General features: G+C 45.6%; 1 protein-coding gene across 4 annotated transcripts; it reads right to left on the bottom strand.

Annotated features, from left to right (window-relative positions):
• Window positions 1–4,082: 4,082 nt before the first annotated feature.
• On the bottom strand, window positions 4,083–7,540 carry LOC100284729 (integral membrane protein DUF6 containing protein). Of its 4 annotated transcripts, none has more exons than NR_182096.1 (8): window positions 6,967–7,540; window positions 6,422–6,663; window positions 6,210–6,282; window positions 5,748–5,864; window positions 5,461–5,643; window positions 5,226–5,367; window positions 4,953–5,118; window positions 4,083–4,831 (listed from the first exon to the last, which is right to left on the bottom strand). NR_182096.1 is itself a non-coding variant. In NM_001157624.2 (8 exons), the coding sequence occupies exons 1-8, from the start codon at window positions 7,316–7,318 to the stop codon at window positions 4,813–4,815; spliced, it is 1,344 nt and encodes a 447-aa protein (NP_001151096.1). In that variant the 5' UTR covers window positions 7,319–7,540; the 3' UTR covers window positions 4,083–4,812. The 4 variants fall into 4 exon arrangements, 2 of the variants coding, with proteins under 2 accessions (NP_001151096.1, NP_001400001.1); NR_182097.1 differs by having other exon boundaries at window positions 6,422–6,639; NM_001157624.2 differs by having other exon boundaries at window positions 6,210–6,332.
• Window positions 7,541–22,745: the final 15,205 nt, after the last annotated feature.

Here is a 22,745-nt window from a genome sequence, read left to right as displayed (position 1 = left end):
ACTGCATCATGAAACTTCGATCGATTGAGGGTTTATCCTTGATTTTTCATATACATATAGCTAGCTATATTTGCTCTATCTTTAGATTAGTTAGCTAGTTAGAAATTTAAGCTGGCATGTTTACTATGGGGTTCAATATGGTTAGTATATGTAGGTTTTATGTTGTTAGTTATAATGTTTATGTTTACGTACGGCATTCAAACACCCTCTCACGTCATGTGCCTACATGCAGCCATGCAAGGCAAACCCGTCTGTTCTGAGGGGGAAAAAAACTACGATCAGTGCCTCCGCCGTCTGCAGTAGTATCGGCAAAAGCCAATGGCATGTGGGTCTCCACTGTCATACTCACAGCTACAAAGATTTGCAGACGTCGCAGTTGCCAAACCGACCGATCCGACCGGCCTAAAAATTCTCGAAAACAAAACATCGGAAATGAACAATGGGCAGCTAGCCATAAAGAGCGTAGAATGTACTCACTCCGTTTCGTTTTAGTTATCGCTGGATATTGCAAAATTAAACTATTCACCGACAACTAAAAAGAAACAGAGGGAGCACGTGAGTAGCCGTCTTCCTTCCAATCGATAGTACCGCGACCGAATGATCTAGACAGCCCAAGTGGGCGTCCTCCATCAGCGTTAGGACCGAGCAGTAGCCCCTTCAAGTCTTGGACTGTACTCCGCTCTACGACTACATGTAAACTAAAAAGACTAAAAAGATCGGTCGAGTGATTCGCGCAGGAGTTCTCGCATGGCCCATCCGAATTCATTAGCCACTATGCGGTCATCAAGCGGCTGGCGTAATCAATCGCCCGCGGAAGAAATCTCGCGGGATCTCGGTAAGATCGACAGCTACGAAAATCCGGAAAGAAATGGACAATGGGGTTTTATAAATACAGCAGAGCACTGCACACGTATATGCATGGTAGCATGTGTGTGGAGAACTGAAGGCTGGAGAAGAACCCAGGCGCCGGCCGGCGAGGCGACGGTGGAAATGAGACGTGGGTTTCTGAAGCAACGGTTTCGTGATTGCTGCCAATTGGGGGGGGGGGGGGGGGGGGGGTGTTGTTTAGGGAGTTCTCGTAGCTGTCATGTGAGAGAGCCGGTGCTTTTGCACCAGGCGTTTCAAGTTGACCGCGCCTCGCCGTGGCCGTGCACTCAGACTCAGCCACCACCACACGCTCCAGCTGAGCCCGAGACCCACCGGCCACCGCCCGGCCGGCCGGCTGCTTGGTGCTCAGCTCAACCTGAACCCTGCCTTGTTGATTGCAACTGGACGTCGAAGGTAAACTTGCTGTCAACCTGCTTGACTCTGCTGCTCTGTTGCGGGGAATTGTCGGGGTGGTGATTGGCCGCCTCAACAGCAGTAGGTTTTGAGTATCCCTCCGTTCCAAAATATAATTCATTTTAAACTAAACAAATATTCATTAATTAACATACGGTTATAATTATATGGATATCTATATTTATTATTGTTTAAATTAATGTGAATGAAGATAAAGAGCGCTCTATATTTTGGAACGAAGGAAGTAGTAAAATCGATTTTCGGCGGAATCAAAAAGACATATATGGTAGAATCGTAACCATAGAATATGACCCTAATCGAAATGCATATATTTGTCTCATACACTATGGAGATGGTGAGAAGAGATATATTTTACATCCCAGAGGGGCTAAAATTGGAGATACTATTATTTCTGGTACAAAAGTTCCTATATCAATGGGAAATGCCTTACCTTTCAGTGCGGTTTGAACTATTGATTTACGTAATTGGAAGTAACCAGTTAGGTTTACGACGAAACCTAGAAATCGATCACTGATCCAATTTGACTACCTCTACGGGATAGATCTCAACAGAAAACTGTTGAGTAACGGCAGCAAGTGATTGAGTTCAGTAGTTCCTCATAGAAAATTATTGACTCTAGAGATATGGTAATATGGAGAAGACGAAATTGTTTGAAGCACGCATAGAACCGGAAGCGCCCCTTGTTTTAAAGAGAGGAGGACGGGTTGTTCATATTTAATTTGATGGTCAGAGCCGAATTGAAAGTCTATTCAGGAGTAAAGCGTGTTTTTCGTCGGAGAGAAAACTAATGTGCATCGTTATCCGTTTTCTTTTCCTTCCCTTATAATTTAGAGACCCCTATAGTCCCCTACTAGTAGATATAAAAACCAACTGAAAAACAGGCAGGTACAAAATAAAACGATCAGCAGCAGCACTAACAAAGCCCCCGCAGCGTCAACGGCGAAGAGCTGAAGAACCGGGCAAGTGGCCATGGCCGGAGGAGTTAGGCGTAACCTGCAACAGCAATTGGTCAACAGCCTTACCATACCAGCTGCTGCTCCAACGCACACGGCAGGCGGGGTTAGCCTACGCCGTGCAGCAGCGCTTCCAATAATTTTTTTCTTCTCCGGCCTCCGTGCGCTGCTCTCCGGCCGCGCGATGACGCAGCGGGCGGGAACAAAAAATCTGGCGCCTGCACGGGGGAAATTCTGGGCGAGGGCGGAATCGAGGACAGGCTGCCAGGCTGTGGAACGGAATCGAGGACGGCCAGCCAGCCGCACCGCATGACGCGGACGGGCGGGAGAACGTGCCCATGGGGCCAGCCGGCGGCCCGGGACGGGATGGGGAAGGAAAGCGAACCCGAACGAACGGCGATGCAGGCGCGGTTGCGGGGGCCGGGGGCCCCCCCGCCGGCCGGCCTAACGGCCAATTGAAAAAGCGGCACGTCCCTCTCTGCCGCACCATACGTCCATACCATACGCCCACGCTGCGCTGGGAAAATCGTCGTTCCAGAGAAAAACCGTCGTTCGCGGCATCGGGCGACGTAGACGGCTGGGGAGCTTTATAATAAGCGAGTAGCTGAGCTGGACTGCAAGGAATCAGGACTTGTTTATTATGGGGCTTCTCTCTCTCTCTCTCTCTTTTTTTTCCCTCTCCTCCCATTCACTGGTTGGTCGACTAGGTGATGGCCTAATCTCCTCTTTATATCTGTTATATATTATGCAACTTGGGAGAGGTCGATGTTCTTGCAGCGCATGAACGGATAGTCTATTATGCATGAAACTTTGGGGGGGGGGGGGGGGGTGGTGATCTCAGCCGCGGAAACGATCCCAGTCCGTATAAACGCGGCTATTAATCCGACCCGTCTGAGTTGCGTTTGGTTGCTTTTCTTTTTGCCCAAACCGATCGTGGCCGACCCCTGATAGTTTGCGCGCGTTTGCACAGAGGCACGAGCTGCTGCTGGGGGTATCGTCGACTGTCTGAGTTGTGCTCGCAACTGAGCCAAGTGCTAGGTTGTTGGTTACAAGGGAAGGGAAGTCGTCACATGCGCGCCTTGGAGTTGGAGCCCTGGGAAATTCCTGGTATTTCTTGCCGGCCCAGATCGCCTCTTCCGAGAGAACAGGCGAGCCAGAGAGACCAGAGAGAGGAGGAGGACCACCCCCGGCGCTCATACGCGCCGTGTTGGTGCTAACAAAATACAAGCAGCATGTTCCAAGTGGCGCCACCGCCAGTAAATTACGGGCATGTTTGGTTCGTGGCTAACTGTGCCACACTTTGCCTAAGGTTAGTCGTTCGAATTGAAGAACTAACCTTAGGCAGAAAATTTAGACAGTGTGGCAAGTTAGGCAAGGAACCAAACAGGCCCTACGTACTCCTACAGGCTACAGCTACCCACACAAGTTGCAGCCAGATATGTAGCAAGTCTATTCCTGAGATCCGAACCTAAGATGTGTTGTAGCGTGCCACCTGTGTAATAAAAGAAGCAACGCTCGCCTAATCGCCTGTGCAAGTTCCCGAACTTGAGAGGAGTGTGTATTATCGTTCACTGGGCAAAAGATCGAAGCCCACCAAGGATAGGTAAGAAAGATTCGACATTTCTAAACACCTCCCTAGTCCAGCCCACTCACGGATGGTATGGCAGTCTCTTGTACATATCGGCCCAGCTGGCGAAATACGCTCCACCCGGCCCGCTCTGTAACATCCTGGAAAGCTTTTTTTTTTTGGGAGACCGCCAGATCAGACCGCAGGTCCGCAGCAGCAGCAGCTTATGTTTTGGGATGGCAGGAGCACTTAATCGGCTCAAAGAACAAATGATCTTGGTCATTTGTTCAGTATGGTCAGTTCTCAAGCAACGCTAGACAGGATGAATGCCGACAGCTATATTAAGGTGGCCTATTTGAATATGAAAAGTGCAACCGCCAAAGACAAATGACTAAACAACTAAGCATAGACTTACATAATACAAGAGCAGAATACAAGATTATGTCCTTCGACCAAAAAAAAAATAAAAAAATAAAATCACAGCCACAAAATCAATCTCAACGGAACACAATACATGTCCTGATTCCTGGATCTATTGACTGGGAGCCAAATAATACCATGCGTGGTATTTGTTATTTCAGTACTATACAATGGTATGCTCAGTTCAGTACTCTAGAACCATTTACCCACTATATTAATACATGAACCTTTACGGTTAGCAGTGCCCAAAACATACTAAGTTATCTCACTGAACGTCATTACTACGCCAGTAGATGTGTCTAAGTATTCTCCTCGAGTTGCCACTACCAATGCCTCATTTCCTAATACGCATGAGGTACTCTAGCACGGTCAACCGAGACAACAGAAATCCAAATACGACCATTTTCAATACGGACAAAGGAAAAAAAAAACTCCATGCGGACAATCGAGCAGCATCCCCATATGGCCATTGACGGAGCCAAACAGACGATGCCTCAGGACAATGATTTGGTACATGCGCGCCCCTATCATCGCAGCGTTTCCTTTCTTCTTGCCTTGTAGTTGGGCTACCTATACTGCTTTGTTCTTCCTATATTGCAGAAAATAAATAATTGAACCAAAGTAAATGCAAAGAATGTCAATACACATAAATGGGAGACCGGGCAAATGCAGAAGTAAGACAGTTTAACAGATAAACTCGTTACAGTTACCTTTCTAATTGCCTTCCTATGATCTTCCCGGAATCAACTGGTATGGGAGACAACGATAAGTAGTCTCGTCGTTTCACTGGAGTTTCTAAAGCATTGCTGCTGCGTTTTTTGACTTTCTTGGACTTCTCAGGAGCTGACCCAAATAGCTGAACTGTCAAACTGCCACCTGATGAAAAGCAAGTGTATCCTGTTAGCTCCAAGGAATACTTAATTCGGGCACTCCGTCGCTCACAAAGGAGGCAAAGAACTAAGGAAAGGGAACACAAGCTTTACATAATACGAGAGCAGCTCCAGTCCATGCAGCGTCATCCCATCTTTCACCAAGGAGGAACCAAGCAAAAGCAGCTCCCCAAACTGGCTCCAACCCGTAAACAACTGCAGTTTCGGTTGCTGAAACATCGCCCATCGCCACCATCTGCAGGAGGACATGCAAGCAGTCCACAAGCTTAGAACAAGCGAGCCTTCAACGAGAGGAGCACTACAAGAACACTCAGAGAAGTAAACTGACCTCTGCCCACATGCATAACACCGTAGAAAGAACCCCAGTGTACAATGCTGGTATCCAAGGAAACGAAACTGTGGTATCCCAGAGCATCCCGAACGTCCAAGATTCAAAGCTGGATCCGCTGGTATCAACGTAGCCATCTTTGAACATAAACCAGAGAACGGAGGAGAAAGCAACCACAAGGACCTGGATGATAGAAGATTTTGTGAAATTGTGTCCACGGCGTTGCGCCGTCGCAATGGGTAAGATATATAGCAGTATAAAGGGATACGAGAATATGTTCGCGCAACCTCGAAGCCAAGAAGAGCTAAAAATTTCTTCTTGTCCGTACTCCTTGATATTTGTTCTGTTCTAAGCATATGGATCCCGAAAAACACGGCACTGAAGAAGTTCAAAATATCGCCAACCTTTGAACACAATGAAAGCAGTTCAAGGAATCAGTATCGTATTTACTTTTTAAGGCACAAAGCAAGCAGTTCATAAATATATCCAAAGACTTGGAATAATGAAATCTATCGATTTTGAGGATTTAACAGAAGTTTTATATGTTTGAAATTCGGTTGATCATCGTCAATGCAAGATTGAAGACTCAATGGGAGTGTGACTATTGTTGCATGCATAAAGAACCTTTTGGACAGAAGTCAGGAAAGCAAGAAACTGTGCCAGAGATCTTTAACCATTCTGTAAGATCCTGAAAGCTATTATTCACTACAGCCAATAAACTACTTAGTAAAAACAAAGTTGTTACTTACACTGGGAGGAGATCCACCACATTCCAGCAGGCCAATTCCGAACAGAGACATGATGGCTCCGAACCATGTGAGTCTGGGGATCGAAGCACCAAGAAGACCATCAATTAGAGGCACAACTACGACCTGTACAGTAACAGAAGCATTTGCCAGTTCAGGCCATTTCAGCAAAACCACCAAAATTCAGAATGAACACGGCGTGGAGCAGGATCTACCGTGAAGGCCGTGATGAAGGATGCTCGGCCAGCATCAGATGAGAGCAATCCAATTGCTTGAGAAAGGTAAGCTAAGCTAACCCAGACTCCCAGCTCCAGTCCCGCGTAGCGTACACTGCGGTCACCGAAGGAACGGAGCGCGAATGGTACGAAGGGGATGGCTGCAACAACGAACCGCACCATGTTGAAGACCGCAGGCTCTGTCAGGGCTTCGACCTCTTTCAAAACCGGAATATCACTTGCTGGCAGGATAAAAAAAAAGGATCAAAAGTGAACTACAAAAGGCTCAATTTTACTGTTAATACCAACCACAGCACAACCAATCACAGTGGTCGGAGAAAGAACTTTAGCATGAAGAGTATTTGGAGTAGCACTACAGATTACAGAGGCGATGCACTGCTATTTTTTTCAATACCCTAATTAGCAATGCCAGAATCGTGCAGAGTAGAGTTTGAGACCGAGCAGTTGAGCATATATAGTACGAACTGGAGCGGCTGTGTGTGTGAGAGAGAGAGAGATTAAGAACAAAGGAAGTATTCGCACACCATAGATGACCGTGAGGGCGTTGAGGATGATGATACTTCGTGTCTTCTTGGAGGCGAAGAGGATCCGGCTCCACACCGGCCGGCCGCGCGCCGGCTTCTTCGTCTCACCGCTCTTCTTCCTCTCGTCCTCGATCTTGGGCGCCTCCTCCTCGCCGCTGGCGCCGGGCCCGTCGAGCGCCACGCACCGGGGCGCCAGCGCCACGAGAACCCTTGCCCGGCGCAGCGACGCGGCCCAGCGGGGCTCCGTGACGACGGCTAGCGTCGCGCGGCAGGAAGGCCCCGCCGCTGCCGCCCCAGCCCCGACCATCTGCAGCGGCAGTGCCCACGACGCGGGCGCGAGGGAAGAAGCCATACCAAGACCGCTCTAGTTCTGCCTGCGCTCCTGTTGCTACTTGCTAGTGGTGCAATGGAGTGAGCAGGTGTAGCGGCCACTTATGGTGTTCTCTGACTGGACTGGAGGAGTAAAAAGGTAAGGTAGGATGAAATGAAATGAAACTCGCAGGAAGAAGGCCTGGGTCGTGTTTGTCAGTTTGTGGTGAAGAGCTTGTCTTTGGCGACGACGGCTGGGGATTTTATTTTCTGTGGAGGCGTGGAGCGGGGGCGCGCTGTGGTGGTTGGCCACGTCCGGTGCTGGGAGAGACCTCTCGGGTTTGTTTCCTAGCGAAAACGCCCGCGTCGATATGTCTGCTGGGTTCAGATGAGGCCGAGCCGGCGAGTCGCCGTGGCCGCGAAACAGAGCAATCGTCTCTCGTCGGAGAGCTACCGAGTACAGCGCATGTGATCCTCGCGGAGCCCCCCCACCTGTCGAGCTGTCATTGCTCGGGCGTCGACGAGATGGCTTGATTTGCTTTGCTTTGCTTTGCACGCTGTGGTTTTCATCACATGCTGTGTTATGACAGTTTCTCTGGCAGCCATGATATCCTCGTGCTACGAGGCAATATCTTGTAGAAGAGTACTCTTTAACATCTAGCGCGTGCATGTATATCTTCAAACCAAAAATTACAGACACAGCTTCTGACCACCAAAATCTGTTGCGGACTGCTAAACACTCAGCTTTTCAGTCAGCTTCTATAAAATTTGTTGGAGCAAAACCATCCAAAATCAACATAAACACATAATCGGTTGAGTCATTGTAATAGTAGAAATCCGTCACTTTCTAGATCCTGAGCCCTATGAACAACTTTATCTTTCTCCACACTTAATCGTAATGATACTCAGATTCTCCCCACAGCCAGATTTTTAAAAAAGCTGGTCAGAAAAAAGTTGAACCAAACATGCCCATAATACCTCCGGCGAGGGCATCTGGCCGGAGCTAGGGTGAAAACGGGTCGGGTATACCCATCGGGTACCGGATACGGATATTGCAAATACTCATTTTTCGATACGGATTCGAATATTTTTATATTCGGGACGGATACGGGTAAATACCCGGATACTGAAGCTTCGGATTCAGGTCGGATGCGGAGCGAGGACTACCCGGTAAATACTCAGATAGTCAGGTCGGATACAGGTACCCGGAATTCGGGTACCCGTTTTTTCATTTCCTGCATAATAGTATAGTTATAACATCATAACTTTTACGTATGAAATCGGATGAAGATAAAGTTTATATGAAAATTGTAGAGCTCGAAGAGATCTATAACGTTATAGTACATCAATTTTTTGTTTAAACATATCTTTAGGCCAAAATTATTAAAATAATGTTCAAATTTATATTAAACTAATATACTTTATCATTTTTATGTGGGGGATTAATGTTATCTCTACGTGGGAACTTAAGGTTATCTTTGTAGAGACTATTTATTAGTATTCATAACTTATTTGCAATTTTCGATCGACGCTACATTATTTTATGGATTTAATTGTATTTTATTGATTTTCTATGACAAGAAATTAATAGATATATAAATAGTCTCAAAAAATCATGAAATTTTACGGAGGTATAACATATTGTCGGGGACCGTAATTAGGGGTACCCCTAATGCTACTTAATCCAGTTGGAAAACATCTTCAGAACAAACCATAAACGACTGATAAAGCGCAGGCCTCGTCTACTAGGGGACGCGACCTCATCCGAGCCCAGCCTCGGGCAAGGACAGTAGTCCCGGACGGATTCACGCCTCGCCCGAGGGTCCCCTCAGTCAGCAGACGCACCCTCAGCTCGCCCGAAGCCCAGCTCGGGCAGACTTTGTCGTGCAGCAACCTCGGCCGGATCGCCCTACCAACCGACCGTATCGCATGCTCATTCAATGTGGGGATCGTCTGACACTTTATCCTGACACGCTCGCCTCAGTCGACAAGGTCGAAGTGACCGCAGTCACTTCGCCCCTTTACTGACCGTTCTAACAGGAAAACAACACTGTTCACCCCGCTCCGGCTACTGTGCCAACCACCAGGGCCAGACTAACGACAGCAGGTCTCGACCTCCCCCGAGTTTAGCCTCGGGCGCGACAGGGAGCTCCGCCTCGCTCGACCCCAGGCCTCGGCCTCAGCCCCGGCCTCGGGGAAGGTCTCCGCCTCGCCCGACCCCAGGCCTCGGCCTCGGGGGAAGGTCCCCGTTGAGAGCACCTAGAGGGGGGTGAATAGGTGATCCTGTAAAAACTTAAACTTATAGCCACAAAAACTTGTTAAGTGTTAGCACAATGATTGCCAAGTGGCTAGAAAGGAGTCTCAGTAAAACACAATACCACAAGAGATCAAACACAGAGATGACATAGTGGTTTATCCCGTGGTTCGGCCAAGACCAACGCTTGCCTACTCCACGTTGTGGCGTCCCAACGGACGAGGGTTGCAATCAACCCCTCTCAAGCGGTCCAAAGACCAACTTGAATACCACGGTGTTTTGCTTTGCCTTTCAATATCCCGTTTGCGAGGAATCTCCACAACTTGGAGCCTCTCGCCCTTACACTTAAGATTCACAAAGAAATACGAAGTAAGGGAGAAACTAGCAACGCACACAAGACTCAAAATCAGAGCAACAGCACGCACACAAGTCGCAACAAGAGCTCGCAACACAACTCAATGAGTCCACAACTCAACAAGAGCTCTAGATGCTATCACAATGAACCAAATGCGTGGAATCGATGTCTTGATGCTTAGGAATGTTGTAGGAATGCTTGATGTGCTCCTTCATGCGCCTAGGGGTCCCTTTTATAGCCCCAAGGCAGCTAGGAGCCGTTGAGAGCAATTCTGGAAGGCTGATCTTGCCTTCTGTCTTCGGGCGCACCGGACAGTCCGGTGCACACCGGACACTGTCCGGTGCCCGATTTCTTTCCTTAAACGGCGCAGCCGACCGTTGCAGATCTGGGAGCCGTTGGCGCACCGGACAGTCCGGTGCACACCGGACAGTCCGGTGCTCCCTTCCGACCGTTGGCCCGACCACGTGTCGCGCACAGATTCCGCGGCCGACCGTTGGCCCGGCCGACCGTTGGCTCACCGGACAGTCCGGTGCACACCGGACAGTCCGGTGAATTTTAGCCGTACGCCGTCGGCGAATTCCCGAGAGCGGCCACTTCGCTCGAGGCAACCTGGCGCACCGGACACTGTCCGGTGCACCACCGGACACTGTCCGGTGCACCAGACCGAACAGCCTTTTGGCTGTACACAGCCAACTTTTCTCTGACTCGATTTCTCCTGTTTTCAAGCACTTAGACACAATACATTAGTCTTCAAAACAATGTACTAAGGCTTAGAAACATACCTTTACTCTTGATTTGCACTATGTCCACCCATGGGTATAGATTCACATTTAAGCACTTGTGTTGGCACTCAATCACCAAAATACTTAGAAATGGCCCAAGGGCACATTTCCCTTTCAATCTCCCCCTTTTTGGTGATTTATGCCAACACAACATAAAGCAACTAGAACAAGTGCAATATCACTTCAAATAAAACTCAAATTTATTTTGATTCAATTTGGCATATATGGATCATTCCTTTGCCACCACTTGGTTTGTTTTTGCAAATCAACCTCAAAATCCTATCTCTAAGTCAAATCCACTTGTAGAGACATCAAGAGAGGTTTTCCAAAGAAAATTGATTCAAGATTCCAAAAACTCCCCCTTTTCCCATAATCAACACTTCTCCCCACAAGAGGCCAACTTTTGACAAAAGAGACATTGCAAGAGTTTTGACAAACCAAAGGCTCTATCCTACTGTTTTCAAAAACTCCCCCTTTTTCCCATAATCAACACTTCTCCCCACAAGAGGCCAACTTTTGACAAAAGAGACATTGCAAGAGTTTTGACAAACCAAAGGCTCTATCCTACTGTTTTCAAAGTTTCTCAAGTGGTAGCTGATCCATTTATTGCTTTGGCCTTTATTTTCTCCCCCTTTGGCATCAAGCACCAAAATGGGATCAATCTTGGCCCTTTAACCCCATTGCCTCACCAAAATCTTCAACTAAGAGCAAATAGGCAATAAGAGTATAAAGATGAACTTGGAAGAGTTACTCTTTTCATCGGAGTGCAGTGGAAGTCTTGCATGGTCCAAGTCCACCTTTTCCCTTTTAATTCTCCTTCGAGACTAAAACAAGCAAACTCAAGCATATGGTTAGTCTCAAAGGGTCAAGTTGTAACACATCTCCCCCTAAACATGTGCACCACTTTGCAACGGACTTGTGAGGTCCAGGGAGTGTTTGTACAACTTGAGCACCATTATTAAGCAACAAAATGCAGAAGGAACATGATCAAAAGCATAAACACATGTATGCTACAATTCAATCCAAGTTCCGCGAATCTAAGACATTTAGCTCACTACGCAGCCTGCAAAAGGTCTTCTCATCTAGAGGCTTGGTAAAGATATCGGCTAGCTGGTTCTCGGTGCTAACATGAAACACTTCGATATCTCCCTTTTGCTGGTGATCTCTCAAAAAGTGATGCCAGATGTCTATGTGCTTTGTGCGGCTGTGTTCAACAGGATTTTCCGCCATGCGGATAGCACTCTCATTATCACATAGGAGTGGGACTTTGCTCAGATTGTAGCCAAAGTCCCGGAGGGTTTGCCTCATCCAAAGTAGTTGCGCGCAACACTGTCCTGCGGCAACATACTCGGCCTCAGCGGTGGATAGGGCAACGGAGGTTTGTTTCTTAGAGTTCCACGATACCAGGGACCTTCCTAAGAATTGGCACGTCCCTGATGTACTCTTCCTATCGACCTTACATCCAGCATAGTCGGAATCTGAGTATCCAACCAAGTCAAAGGTCGACCCTTTTGGATACCAGAGCCCGAAACAAGGCGTAGCAACCAAATATCTTAAAATTCGCTTCACCGCCACTAAGTGACACTCCTTAGGATCGGATTGAAATCTAGCACACATGCATACGCTAAGCATAATATCCGGTCTACTAGCACATAAATAAAGTAAAGACCCTATCATTGACCGGTATGCTTTTTGATCAACGGACTTACCTCCTTTGTTGAGGTCGGTGTGTCCGTCGGTTCCCATTGGCGTCTTTGCGGGCTTGGCGTCCTTCATCCCAAACCTCTTTAGCAAATCTTGCGTGTACTTTGTTTGGGAGATGAAGGTGCCGTCCTTGAGTTGCTTCACTTGGAACCCAAGGAAGTAGTTCAACTCGCCCATCATCGACATCTCAAATTTCTGCGTCATCACCCTGCTAAACTCTTCACAAGACTTTTGGTTAGTAGAACCAAATATTATGTCATCGACATAAATTTGGCACACAAAAAGATCACCATCGCAAGTCTTAGTAAAAAGAGTTGGATCGGCTTTCCCAACCTTGAAAGTGTTAGCAATTAAAAAGTCTCTAAGGCATTCATACCATGCTCTTGGGGCTTGCTTAAGTCCATAGAGCGCCTTAGAGAGCTTACACACGTGGTCGGGGTACCGTTCATCCTCGAAGCCAGGGGGTTGCTCTACATACACCTCCTCCTTGATCGGCCCGTTGAGGAACGCGCTCTTCACATCCATTTGGTACAACCTGAAAGAATGGTGAGCGGCATATGCTAGCAAGATACGAATTGATTCTAGCCTAGCCACAGGAGCAAAAGTCTCCTCAAAGTCCAAACCTGCGACTTGGGCATAACCTTTTGCCACAAGTCGAGCCTTGTTCCTCGTCACCATCCCGTGCTCGTCCTGTTTGTTGCGGAACACCCACTTGGTTCCCACAACATTTTGCTTAGGACGAGGTACCAGCGTCCAAACTTCATTTCTCTTGAAGTTGTTGAGCTCCTCTTGCATGGCCAACACCCAGTCCGGATCTAGCAAGGCCTCTTCTACCCTGAAAGGCTCAGTAGAAGAGACAAAGGAGTAATGCTCACAAAAATTAACTAATCGAGATCGAGTTGTTACTCCCTTGCTAATATCACCCAGAATTTGATCGACGGGATGATTCCTTTGAATCATCGCTCGAACTTGGGTTGGAGGTGCCGGTTGCGCTTCTTCCTCCATCACATGATCATCTTGTGCTCCCCCTTGATCACACGCCTCCTGTTGATGAACCTGTTCATCGTCTTGAGTTGGGGGATGCACCGTTGTTGAGGAAGAAGGTTGATCTCGTTCATCTTGTTCCTGTGGCCGCACTTCTCCAATCGCCACGGTTCGTATAGCAGCCGTTGGAACATCTTCTTCATCTACATCATCACAATCAACAACTTGCTCTCTTGGAGAGCCATTAGTCTCATCAAATACAACGTCGCTAGAGACTTCAACCAAACCCGATGATTTGTTGAAGACTCTATACGCCTTTGTATTTGAGTCATAACCTAACAAAAACCCTTCTACAGCTTTGGGAGCAAACTTAGAATTTCTACCCTTCTTTACTAGAATGTAGCACTTGCTCCCAAATACACGAAAGTAAGATACATTGGGTTTGTTACCGGTTAGTAGCTCATACGAAGTCCTCTTGAGGAGGCGATGAAGGTAGACCCTGTTGATGGCGTGGCAAGCTGTGTTCACGGCTTCCGACCAGAAACACTCGGGGGTCTTGAATTCTCCAAGCATCGTCCTCGCCATATCGATTAGCGTCCTGTTCTTCCTCTCTACCACACCATTTTGCTGTGGTGTGTAGGGAGTGGAGAACTCGTGCTTGATCCCTTCCTCTTCAAGGAACTCCTCCACTTGAAGGTTCTTGAACTCGGACCCGTTGTCGCTCCTTATCTTCTTCACCTTGAGCTCAAACTCATTTTGAGCTCTCCTGAGGAAGCGCTTGAGGGTTCCTTGGGTTTCAGACTTATCCTGCAAAAAGAACACCCAAGTGAAGCGGGAAAAGTCATCAACAATAACTAGACCATACTTACTCCCTCCTATGCTCAGATAGGCGACAGGTCCGAAGAGGTCCATATGCAGCAGCTCCAGGGGTCTTGAAGTGGTCATCACATTCTTGCTGTGATGCGCTCCTCCCACTTGTTTACCTGCTTGACAAGCTGCACAAGGTCTATCTTTTTCGAATTGCACGTTAGTTAAACCTATCACGTGTTCTCCCTTTAGAAGCTTGTGAAGGTTCTTCATCCCCACATGTGCTAAGCGGCGATGCCACAGCCAGCCCATGCTAGTCTTAGCTATTAAGCATGCATCTAGACCAGCCTCTTCTTTTGCAAAATCAACTAAATAAAGTTTGCCGTCTAATACACCCTTAAAAGCTAGTGAATCATCACTTCTTCTAAAGACAGACACATCTACATTTGTAAATAGACAGTTATACCCCATGTTGCATAATTGACTAACAGATAGCAAATTATATCCAAGAGACTCTACTAAAAACACATTAGATATGGAGTGCTCATTAGAAATTGCAATTTTACCTAACCCTTTTACCTTGCCTTGATTCCCATCACCGAATATAATTGAATCTTGGGAATCCTTATTCTTGACGTAGGAGGTGAACATCTTCTTCTCCCCCGTCATATGGTTTGTGCATCCGCTATCAATAATCCAGCTTGAACCCCCGGATGCATAAACCTGCAAGGCAAATTTAGGCTTGGGACTTAGGTACCCAACTCTTGTTGGGTCCTACAAGGTTAGTCACAATTGTCTTAGGGACCCAAATGCAAGTTTTATCACCTTTGCATTTTGCCCCTAATTTCCTAGCAATCACCTTTCTATCCTTTCTACAAATTGCAAAGGAAGCATTCAAAGCATGATATATTGTAGAAGGTTCATTTACTTTCCTAGGAACATTAACAACATTTCTCCTAGGCATATTATGAACAGCATTCCTTCTACCAACATTTCTATTATGCACATATGAAGAACTAGAAGCAAACATAGCATGAGAAAAATTATCGTAAGCATTATAACTCCTATCATGATACAAAAAGGCATGGTTCTTTTTAGCACTAGTAGCTATAGGGGCCTTCCCTTTCTCCTTAGCGGGAATAGGAGCCTTATGGTTTGTTAAGTTCTTGGCTTCCCTCTTGAAGCCAAGTCCATCCTTAATTGAGGGGTGTCTACCGATCGTGTAGGCATCCCTTGCAAATTTTAGTTTATCAAATTCATTCTTGCTAGTCTTGAGTTGGGCATTAAGACTAGCCAACTCATCATTAAGCTTGGAAATTGAAACTAGGTGTTCACTACAAGCATCAATGTCAAAATCTTTACACCTAGTACAAATTACAACATGTTCTACACAAGAATTAGATTTATTTGCAACTTCTAATTTAGCATTTAAATCATCATTAAAACTCTTTAACTTAGCAATAGTTTCATGACAAGTAGATAGTTCAAAAGAAAGCATTTCATTTCTCTTAATCTCTAATGCAAGTGATTTTTGTGCTTCTACAAATTTGTCATGTTCTTCATACAACAAATCCTCTTGCTTTTCTAAAAGCCTATTCTTATCATTCAAGGCATCAATCAATTCATTAATTTTATCTATCTTAGATCTATCTAAGCCCTTGAACAAGTATGAATAATCTATGTCATCATCATCACTAGACTCATTATCACTAGAAGAAGCATAAGTGGAGTCTTGAGTACTCACCTTCTTCTGCCTTGCCATAAGGCATGTGTGATGCTCGTTGGGGAAGAGGGATGACTTGTTGAAGGCAGTGGCGGCGAGTCCTTCATTGTCGGAGTCGGAGGAGGAGCAATCCGAATCCCACTCCTTGCCTAGATGTGCTTCGCCCTTTGCCTTCTTGTATGCCTTCTTCTTCTCCCTCTTGCTCCCTTGTTCCTGGTCACTTTCATTATCGGGACAGTTAGCAATAAAATGACCAAGCTTACCGCATTTGAAGCATGAGCGCTTCTCCTTTGTCTTGGTCTTGCTTGGCTGTCCCTTGCGACCTTTAAGCGTTGTCTTGAAGCGCTTAATGATGAGGGCCATCTCCTCATTATTTAGCCCGGCCGCCTCAACTTGCGCCACCTTGCTTGGTAGCGCCTCCTTGCTCCTTGTTGCCTTGAGAGCAATGGGTTGAGGCTCATGGATTGGACCATTCAATGCGTCGTCCACGTACCTTGCCTCCTTGATCATCATTCGCCCGCTTACAAATTTTCCAAGAACTTCTTCGGGCGACATCTTGGTGTACCTAGGATTTTCACGAATATTGTTCACCAAATGAGGATCAAGAACGGTAAAGGACCTTAGCATTAGGCGGACGACGTCGTGGTCCGTCCATCGCGTGCTTCCGTAGCTCCTTATTTTGTTGATAAGGGTCTTCAGCCTGTTGTAAGTTTGGGTTGGCTCTTCTCCACTTATCATTGCGAATCGTCCAAGCTCGCCCTCCACCAACTCCATTTTAGTGAGCATGGTGATGTCGTTCCCCTCGTGAGAGATTTTGAGGGTGTCCCATATCTGCTTGGCGTTGTCCAAGCCGCTCACCTTATTGTACTCTTCCCTGCACAAAGATGCTAATAGAACAGTAGTAGCTTGTGCATTTCTATGGATTTGTTCATTTATAAGCATAGGGCTATCCGAGCTATCAAATTTCATTCCATTCTCTACAATCTCCCATATGCTTGGATGGAGAGAGAATAAGTGACTACGCATTTTGTGACTCCAAAATCCGTAGTCTTCCCCATCGAAGTGTGGAGGTTTGCCAAGAGGAATGGAAAGCAAATGCGAATTCGAACTATGTGGAATACGAGAATAATCAAATGAAACGTTCGAATTGACCGTCTTCCTGTAGTCGTTGTCGTCGTCCTTTTGGGAAGAGGTAGACTCATCGCTATCGTCGTAGTAGACGATCTCCTTGATGCGCCTTGTCTTCTTCTTCTTCCCGTCTTTGCGCTTGTGGCCCGAGCCCGAGTCATTGGACTTGTCATCCCTTGGCTCGTTGACGAAGGACTCCTTCTCCTTGTCGTTGATCACGATTCCCTTCCCCTTAGGATCCATCTCTTCGGGCGATTAGTCCCTTCTTGAAGAGAACGGCTCTGATACCAATTGAGAGCACCTAGAGGGGGGGGGGGTGAATAGGTGATCCTGTAAAAACTTAAACTTATAGCCACAAAAACTTGTTAAGTGTTAGCACAATGATTGCCAAGTGGCTAGAAAGGAGTCTCAGTAAAACACAATACCACAAGAGATCAAACACAGAGATGACACAGTGGTTTATCCCGTGGTTCGGCCAAGACCAACGCTTGCCTACTCCACGTTGTGGCGTCCCAACGGACGAGGGTTGCAATCAACCCCTCTCAAGCGGTCCAAAGACCAACTTGAATACCACGGTGTTTTGCTTTGCCTTTCAATATCCCGTTTGCGAGGAATCTCCACAACTTGGAGCCTCTCGCCCTTACACTTAAGATTCACAAAGAAATACGGAGTAAGGGAGAAACTAGCAACGCACACAAGACTCAAAATCAGAGCAACAACACGCACACAAGTCGCAACAAGAGCTCGCAACACAACTCAATGAGTCCACAACTCAACAAGAGCTCTAGATGCTATCACAATGAACCAAATGCGTGGAATCGATGTCTCGATGCTTAGGAATGTTGTAGGAATGCTTGATGTGCTCCTTCATGCGCCTAGGGGTCCCTTTTATAGCCCCAAGGCAGCTAGGAGCCGTTGAGAGCAATTCTGGAAGGCTGATCTTGCCTTCTGTCTTCGGGCGCACCGGACAGTCCGGTGCACACCGGACACTGTCCGGTGCCCGATTTCTTTCCTTAAACGGCGCAGCCGACCGTTGCAGATCTGGGAGCCGTTGGCGCACCGGACAGTCCGGTGCACACCGGACAGTCCGGTGCCCCCTGCCGACCGTTGGCCCGACCACGTGTCGCGCACAGATTCAGCGGCCGACCGTTGGCTCACCGGACAGTCCGGTGCACACCGGACAGTCCGGTGAATTTTAGCCGTACGCCGTCGGCGAATTCCCGAGAGCGGCCACTTCGCTCGAGGCAACCTGGCGCACCGGACACTGTCCGGTGCACCACCAGACAGTCCGGTGCTCCAGACCGAACAGCCTTTTGGCTGTACACAGCCAACTTTTCTCTGACTCGATTTCTCCTGTTTCAAGCACTTAGACACAATACATTAGTCTTCAAAACAATGTACTAAGGCTTAGAAACATACCTTTACTCTTGATTTGCACTATGTCCACCCATGGGTATAGATTCACATTTAAGCACTTGTGTTGGCACTCAATCACCAAAATACTTAGAAATGGCCCAAGGGCACATTTCCCTTTCACCCGTCTCGTCCGACCTCGGGCCTCAGCCTCAGTCTCGGCCTCGGGAGGAGTCACATCCTCGCCCGACCTCAACCTCGGCCTCAGGAGAAGTCTCCGCCTCGCCCGACCTCGGCCTCGGACCGACTACGCTACAGGGGATACATCATTACCCTACTCCTAGCTAGTTGCCTCAGACTACGAAGGAACAAGACCGGTGTCCCATCTAAGGTTACTCTGGTAACAGGTAATGATGGTTCCCCGCGTGCGCCCATGACGTCGGTTGCTCTCAACCCCCTACGGAAGCAAGGAAACGTCAGCAGGATCCATGCCGTACCGCCAGTTATGCTTCTACAGGGCTCAAGGCACTTCTCCGACAGCCACGTTAGCACACGTGCAGGGCTCAAGGCACTTCTCCGCCAGCCACGTTAGCACATAGCTACACCCCATTGTACAGTTGGGCCATCTCCTTGTATCTATAAAAGGGGACGTCCAAGGCATTCCAAAGGCACGGGGACAACAGGCACGCAACACGGGAAAAACGCACAGACAGACGGACACACAACGCAGACAAGCGGAGGTAGGCAGAGTAGGAGAGACGCGGTGGAGGCAAGCTCAGACAGCTCACCTCAAGGCCAAACCCTCTCTCTCTCTCGTACTCGCTCTCGCTCTCGCTCTCTCGCGACGCTTGTAACCCCTACTACGAGCACCCCGGTGCAAGATAACATAAGCCTTATTCCCCTCTTGTTTTCCATCTTGCATCAACCCATCTGGACAGGGACACGCAGCAACAAATTCACTAGTCGGTTGACGGTCCTTGCGGGTCCGAAACGCCGACACATATGTTCATATATAACCATAAAAATGTTTGGATAATAAGATCTATAAGATGCCCAAGTTTTTTCCATTTCACTTTCACTTATTTATATGAGTTACATGTGAAATCACTGTAAGTATCCAAGTTTCAACATAATCAATACTTTACTTTATCATTTTCATACGAGAACTTGTGTTATCTTCGTATAAAATGTTTATTAGTTTTTGTAACTTATTTGCATTTTTGAGTGAAATTAGAATACTTTATAATTTTTTAATATTGTGGTGTTGGTTCTACAATTTCCTCGTGATTAGTAACTTTGAACTGCATGATGTCAATTTTATTGGTTTCCTTTCCTACATTTGATCTATCATATACATGATTATGTATTGCTTAATTTATGTATTTGTTGGATGGTTGGACAATTAATATCATCGGGACGAACTACCCGACAATTATCTGGTACCTAATCGAGTAGTATTTGTTATCCGTTTCTTACCCGCCCGGATTATTACCCGGTCCTGTCCTATATCCATCCTGAATCTTAACTACCCATATCCGGTCTCGTATCCGAGAGAAATACATTAGGGTAGGATACAGGATGACCCTGTATCCGGCTGTATCTGTCCCGTTTTCATCCCTAGCCGGAGTGGATCCGTTCCCCTAGCAGCTTATGGAAGAAGCTCCTCTTTGCTACCAATAGAACAGAATGCCGAGTCTATGGCTCTAAACACTTCAATAAAACCTTCTACTATGTTTAAAATACAAATTTCTCCTCCTGCTGCAATGACAAAAACTTTTATCCGGCTTATTCCCTAATGTAGTTTTATGCCACAACTCATTTCATAGTTCTTGTTTTTTAATTTTATTTATCATTCCTTTGCTCTTTTCCCTTCCAATGCTTACATTAATAGTCGCCACTTACACATCTTATTTTTAGTGTACAAATCTATATCATATAGGTCAATTGAATGTTAAAGTACACTCCTCCAAAACCTGCTACTTCGTTTGGAAGATATGGAGACAAAACATCAAACAGGTATGACAGGGTTCACTCGCTCCTTACAATACCAACCAAGAACACTGAGAATGGCAATCAAATTAGGCAGCTGCCATAAAAAAACTAGTAAACAACAGTTGTGACTGCATTTATAGTACATGGTGGTCACTTTAGCTAGCATGTGAGATAGATAATCCACTAGTATCATAATGAAGACATAGCGATCCATTGAAGTAAGAAACCTAGGCAGAATTAAAGGAGGATGCGGTAGACAACCTAGGGCTACTCCAAAAATAGTGTCGGTCATGAACAAATAAAGAGAGTTAACAATAAATTCGAGTGATTTGGTCCAGCGGATATCACCAATTTCATAACAAATGCTTACACTTCAACAATGTCAAAAAAAGAAGAGAAAGAATGTTAGACATGCTGAGGCACATTCGTTCTGTATTTTGTCATTTCAATGTACACTTGTACATTTTCCTATATTAAGGATCTTACTAAGGATCTATTACATTTTACTTCATGAAGGTCTCTAAATCTAAAAAACTATCCCAAGACTTTTAGTTGTTAGGAGCATTCATGCATATATCATGTGAATATGCTGATAGGATGTAGTCCTTGTAGGCCACACGAGCATATAAGAGCACACAACGGACAAGGTTGATGAAGCCAAATATATAGGATTTAAGTATATGTGGCAAATAGAAGTACACATAGACAACATCCGGAACCCCTGCCCCACCCCCATATACAACGACATGTGCTTTGGCGTGAGATAGACGAGTGAATTTTTTTAACCACAGTTTGAAATTCGCTTCCACTAGGAGTCGAACCCAACCTAAGGAGTACTACTTAGACCACCTAACCAACTCGGCTAAAGGCCCTTTCGCAACATTGACACATAAAAAGGCTGCCATTGCATCTTAGGCACCACCGCATGTGCCATCACCAGCAGCCTCCTCACCACCATGCCTAGGTCTTGTTGTTGCTGTCACATAACTACAGTGAGCTTACTCTATTTTAGATTATATAATAATTATATATGCATGCCAAATAACATAACTATGACAAATATGTTTGCAAAGCTAAGGCTGCTACACAGTTATCTCATGGCGCACATTTCTGGGATATGGTAATAAATTGATAAGAAATTGGGGTATTCATGGAACTCTGTCAGTGTCATGTTATTGCAAACTTAAAACCAACAGTTATCAAATCAAATCTATGAAGCAAATAACAAGTTATTGTTTTTTAGGTAATAAACGTTTCTTTTGTTTAACAAATTTTAATGTGCATAGAAACTAAGAACAGCTATCCCCTGGACATGTCCTGTATATAACAATGGCAATGTATTTGAATATAATCACTACCATATTATTTAGGAAAAGCGAATACTAACAATACCATATTGTATCTACTTTGTAACAGCAAGATGAAAGTTCCACTCAGAAATACAATGCACAGACATACAAAGCACCAATACAGGTATATAGTAATTTTACTAATAGTATACTATTACAAAAACTACAACGCTTATGCTTAATTATGATCAATACCCTCTTATCTAGGAAAAGAATTTCTAAATTTATTATATTGTAGTACTTTTCCAAATAGTATACTATTACAAAAACTACAACACTTATGCTTAATTATGATCAATACCCTCTTATCTAGGAAAAGAAAATACTGAAAAGAATTTCTAAATTTATTATATTGTAGTATTTTTCCAAATAGTATACTATTACAAAAACTACAAAACTTATGTTTAAATATGATCACTACCCTGTTAATTAGGAAAAGAAATTACTAACAAGTCTTTATAAATTTATTCTGTTTAATAATTATCACTATATCTATTTCTTAATAGCAAGAAGAAAGTCCCACTTAGAAAGACGATGCAGATACATCACCATTGGAATTACCTCCAAAAAGGTGATCTCACGCAATAGCAACAAATTATTATCTATTATACACTAAAATTACAGGATGCGTTAAGAGTGTTATCCATGGTAGACTCTACTGAAGTGAGGATGCAGTATCGGTGAATGCTTGAGGAGTTTCGCCAGGCAACTGTAAGTTCTTTCACCTATTAATGTGCAATGCCGTTTCAATAAAGGAGGTCAACTGGAAGAAGTTATGGTAAACTAAACAAGTTAATGCTGAAGGAAACAGCTCAGAGTACTTGAATGCAAATTTAGGACAGACTTGCTCGAGTCACAACTGCAGATGATCCAGGGATTATTCTCTTTTTGAGAGGAAATGTACAATAATGCTAGGTTAATCAGTTTAAATCTCAATGCACATATAAACAGAATTTAGAGAATCCAGAACATCCATTAAAGTGCATCTATTTTCTCTCTCTTTTTATCAATTCCAATCTCCATGTTACGACTATTCAGA

This window comes from Zea mays, chromosome 1 (genome assembly GCF_902167145.1).
Source record: "Zea mays cultivar B73 chromosome 1, Zm-B73-REFERENCE-NAM-5.0, whole genome shotgun sequence".
Taxonomy (NCBI): domain Eukaryota; kingdom Viridiplantae; phylum Streptophyta; class Magnoliopsida; order Poales; family Poaceae; genus Zea; species Zea mays.
The sequence above is the reverse complement of the archived record's forward strand: the minus strand, read 5'-3'. Positions and strand labels throughout refer to the sequence as shown.

Excerpts from the sequence above, each read along its gene's own strand:
- LOC100284729 (NM_001157624.2), bottom strand. The coding sequence starts at position 7,318 with ATGGCTTCTTCCCTCGCGCCCGCGTCGTGGGCACTGCCGCTGCAGATG. Across the intron at positions 5,644-5,747 it reads TAGCTCTTCTTGGCTTCGAG|GTCCTTGTGGTTGCTTTCTC; the intron begins GTTGCGCGAACA and ends TCTATCATCCAG. Across the intron at positions 5,119-5,225 it reads TGGAGCTGCTCTCGTATTAT|GTGGCAGTTTGACAGTTCAG; the intron begins GTAAAGCTTGTG and ends GCTTTTCATCAG.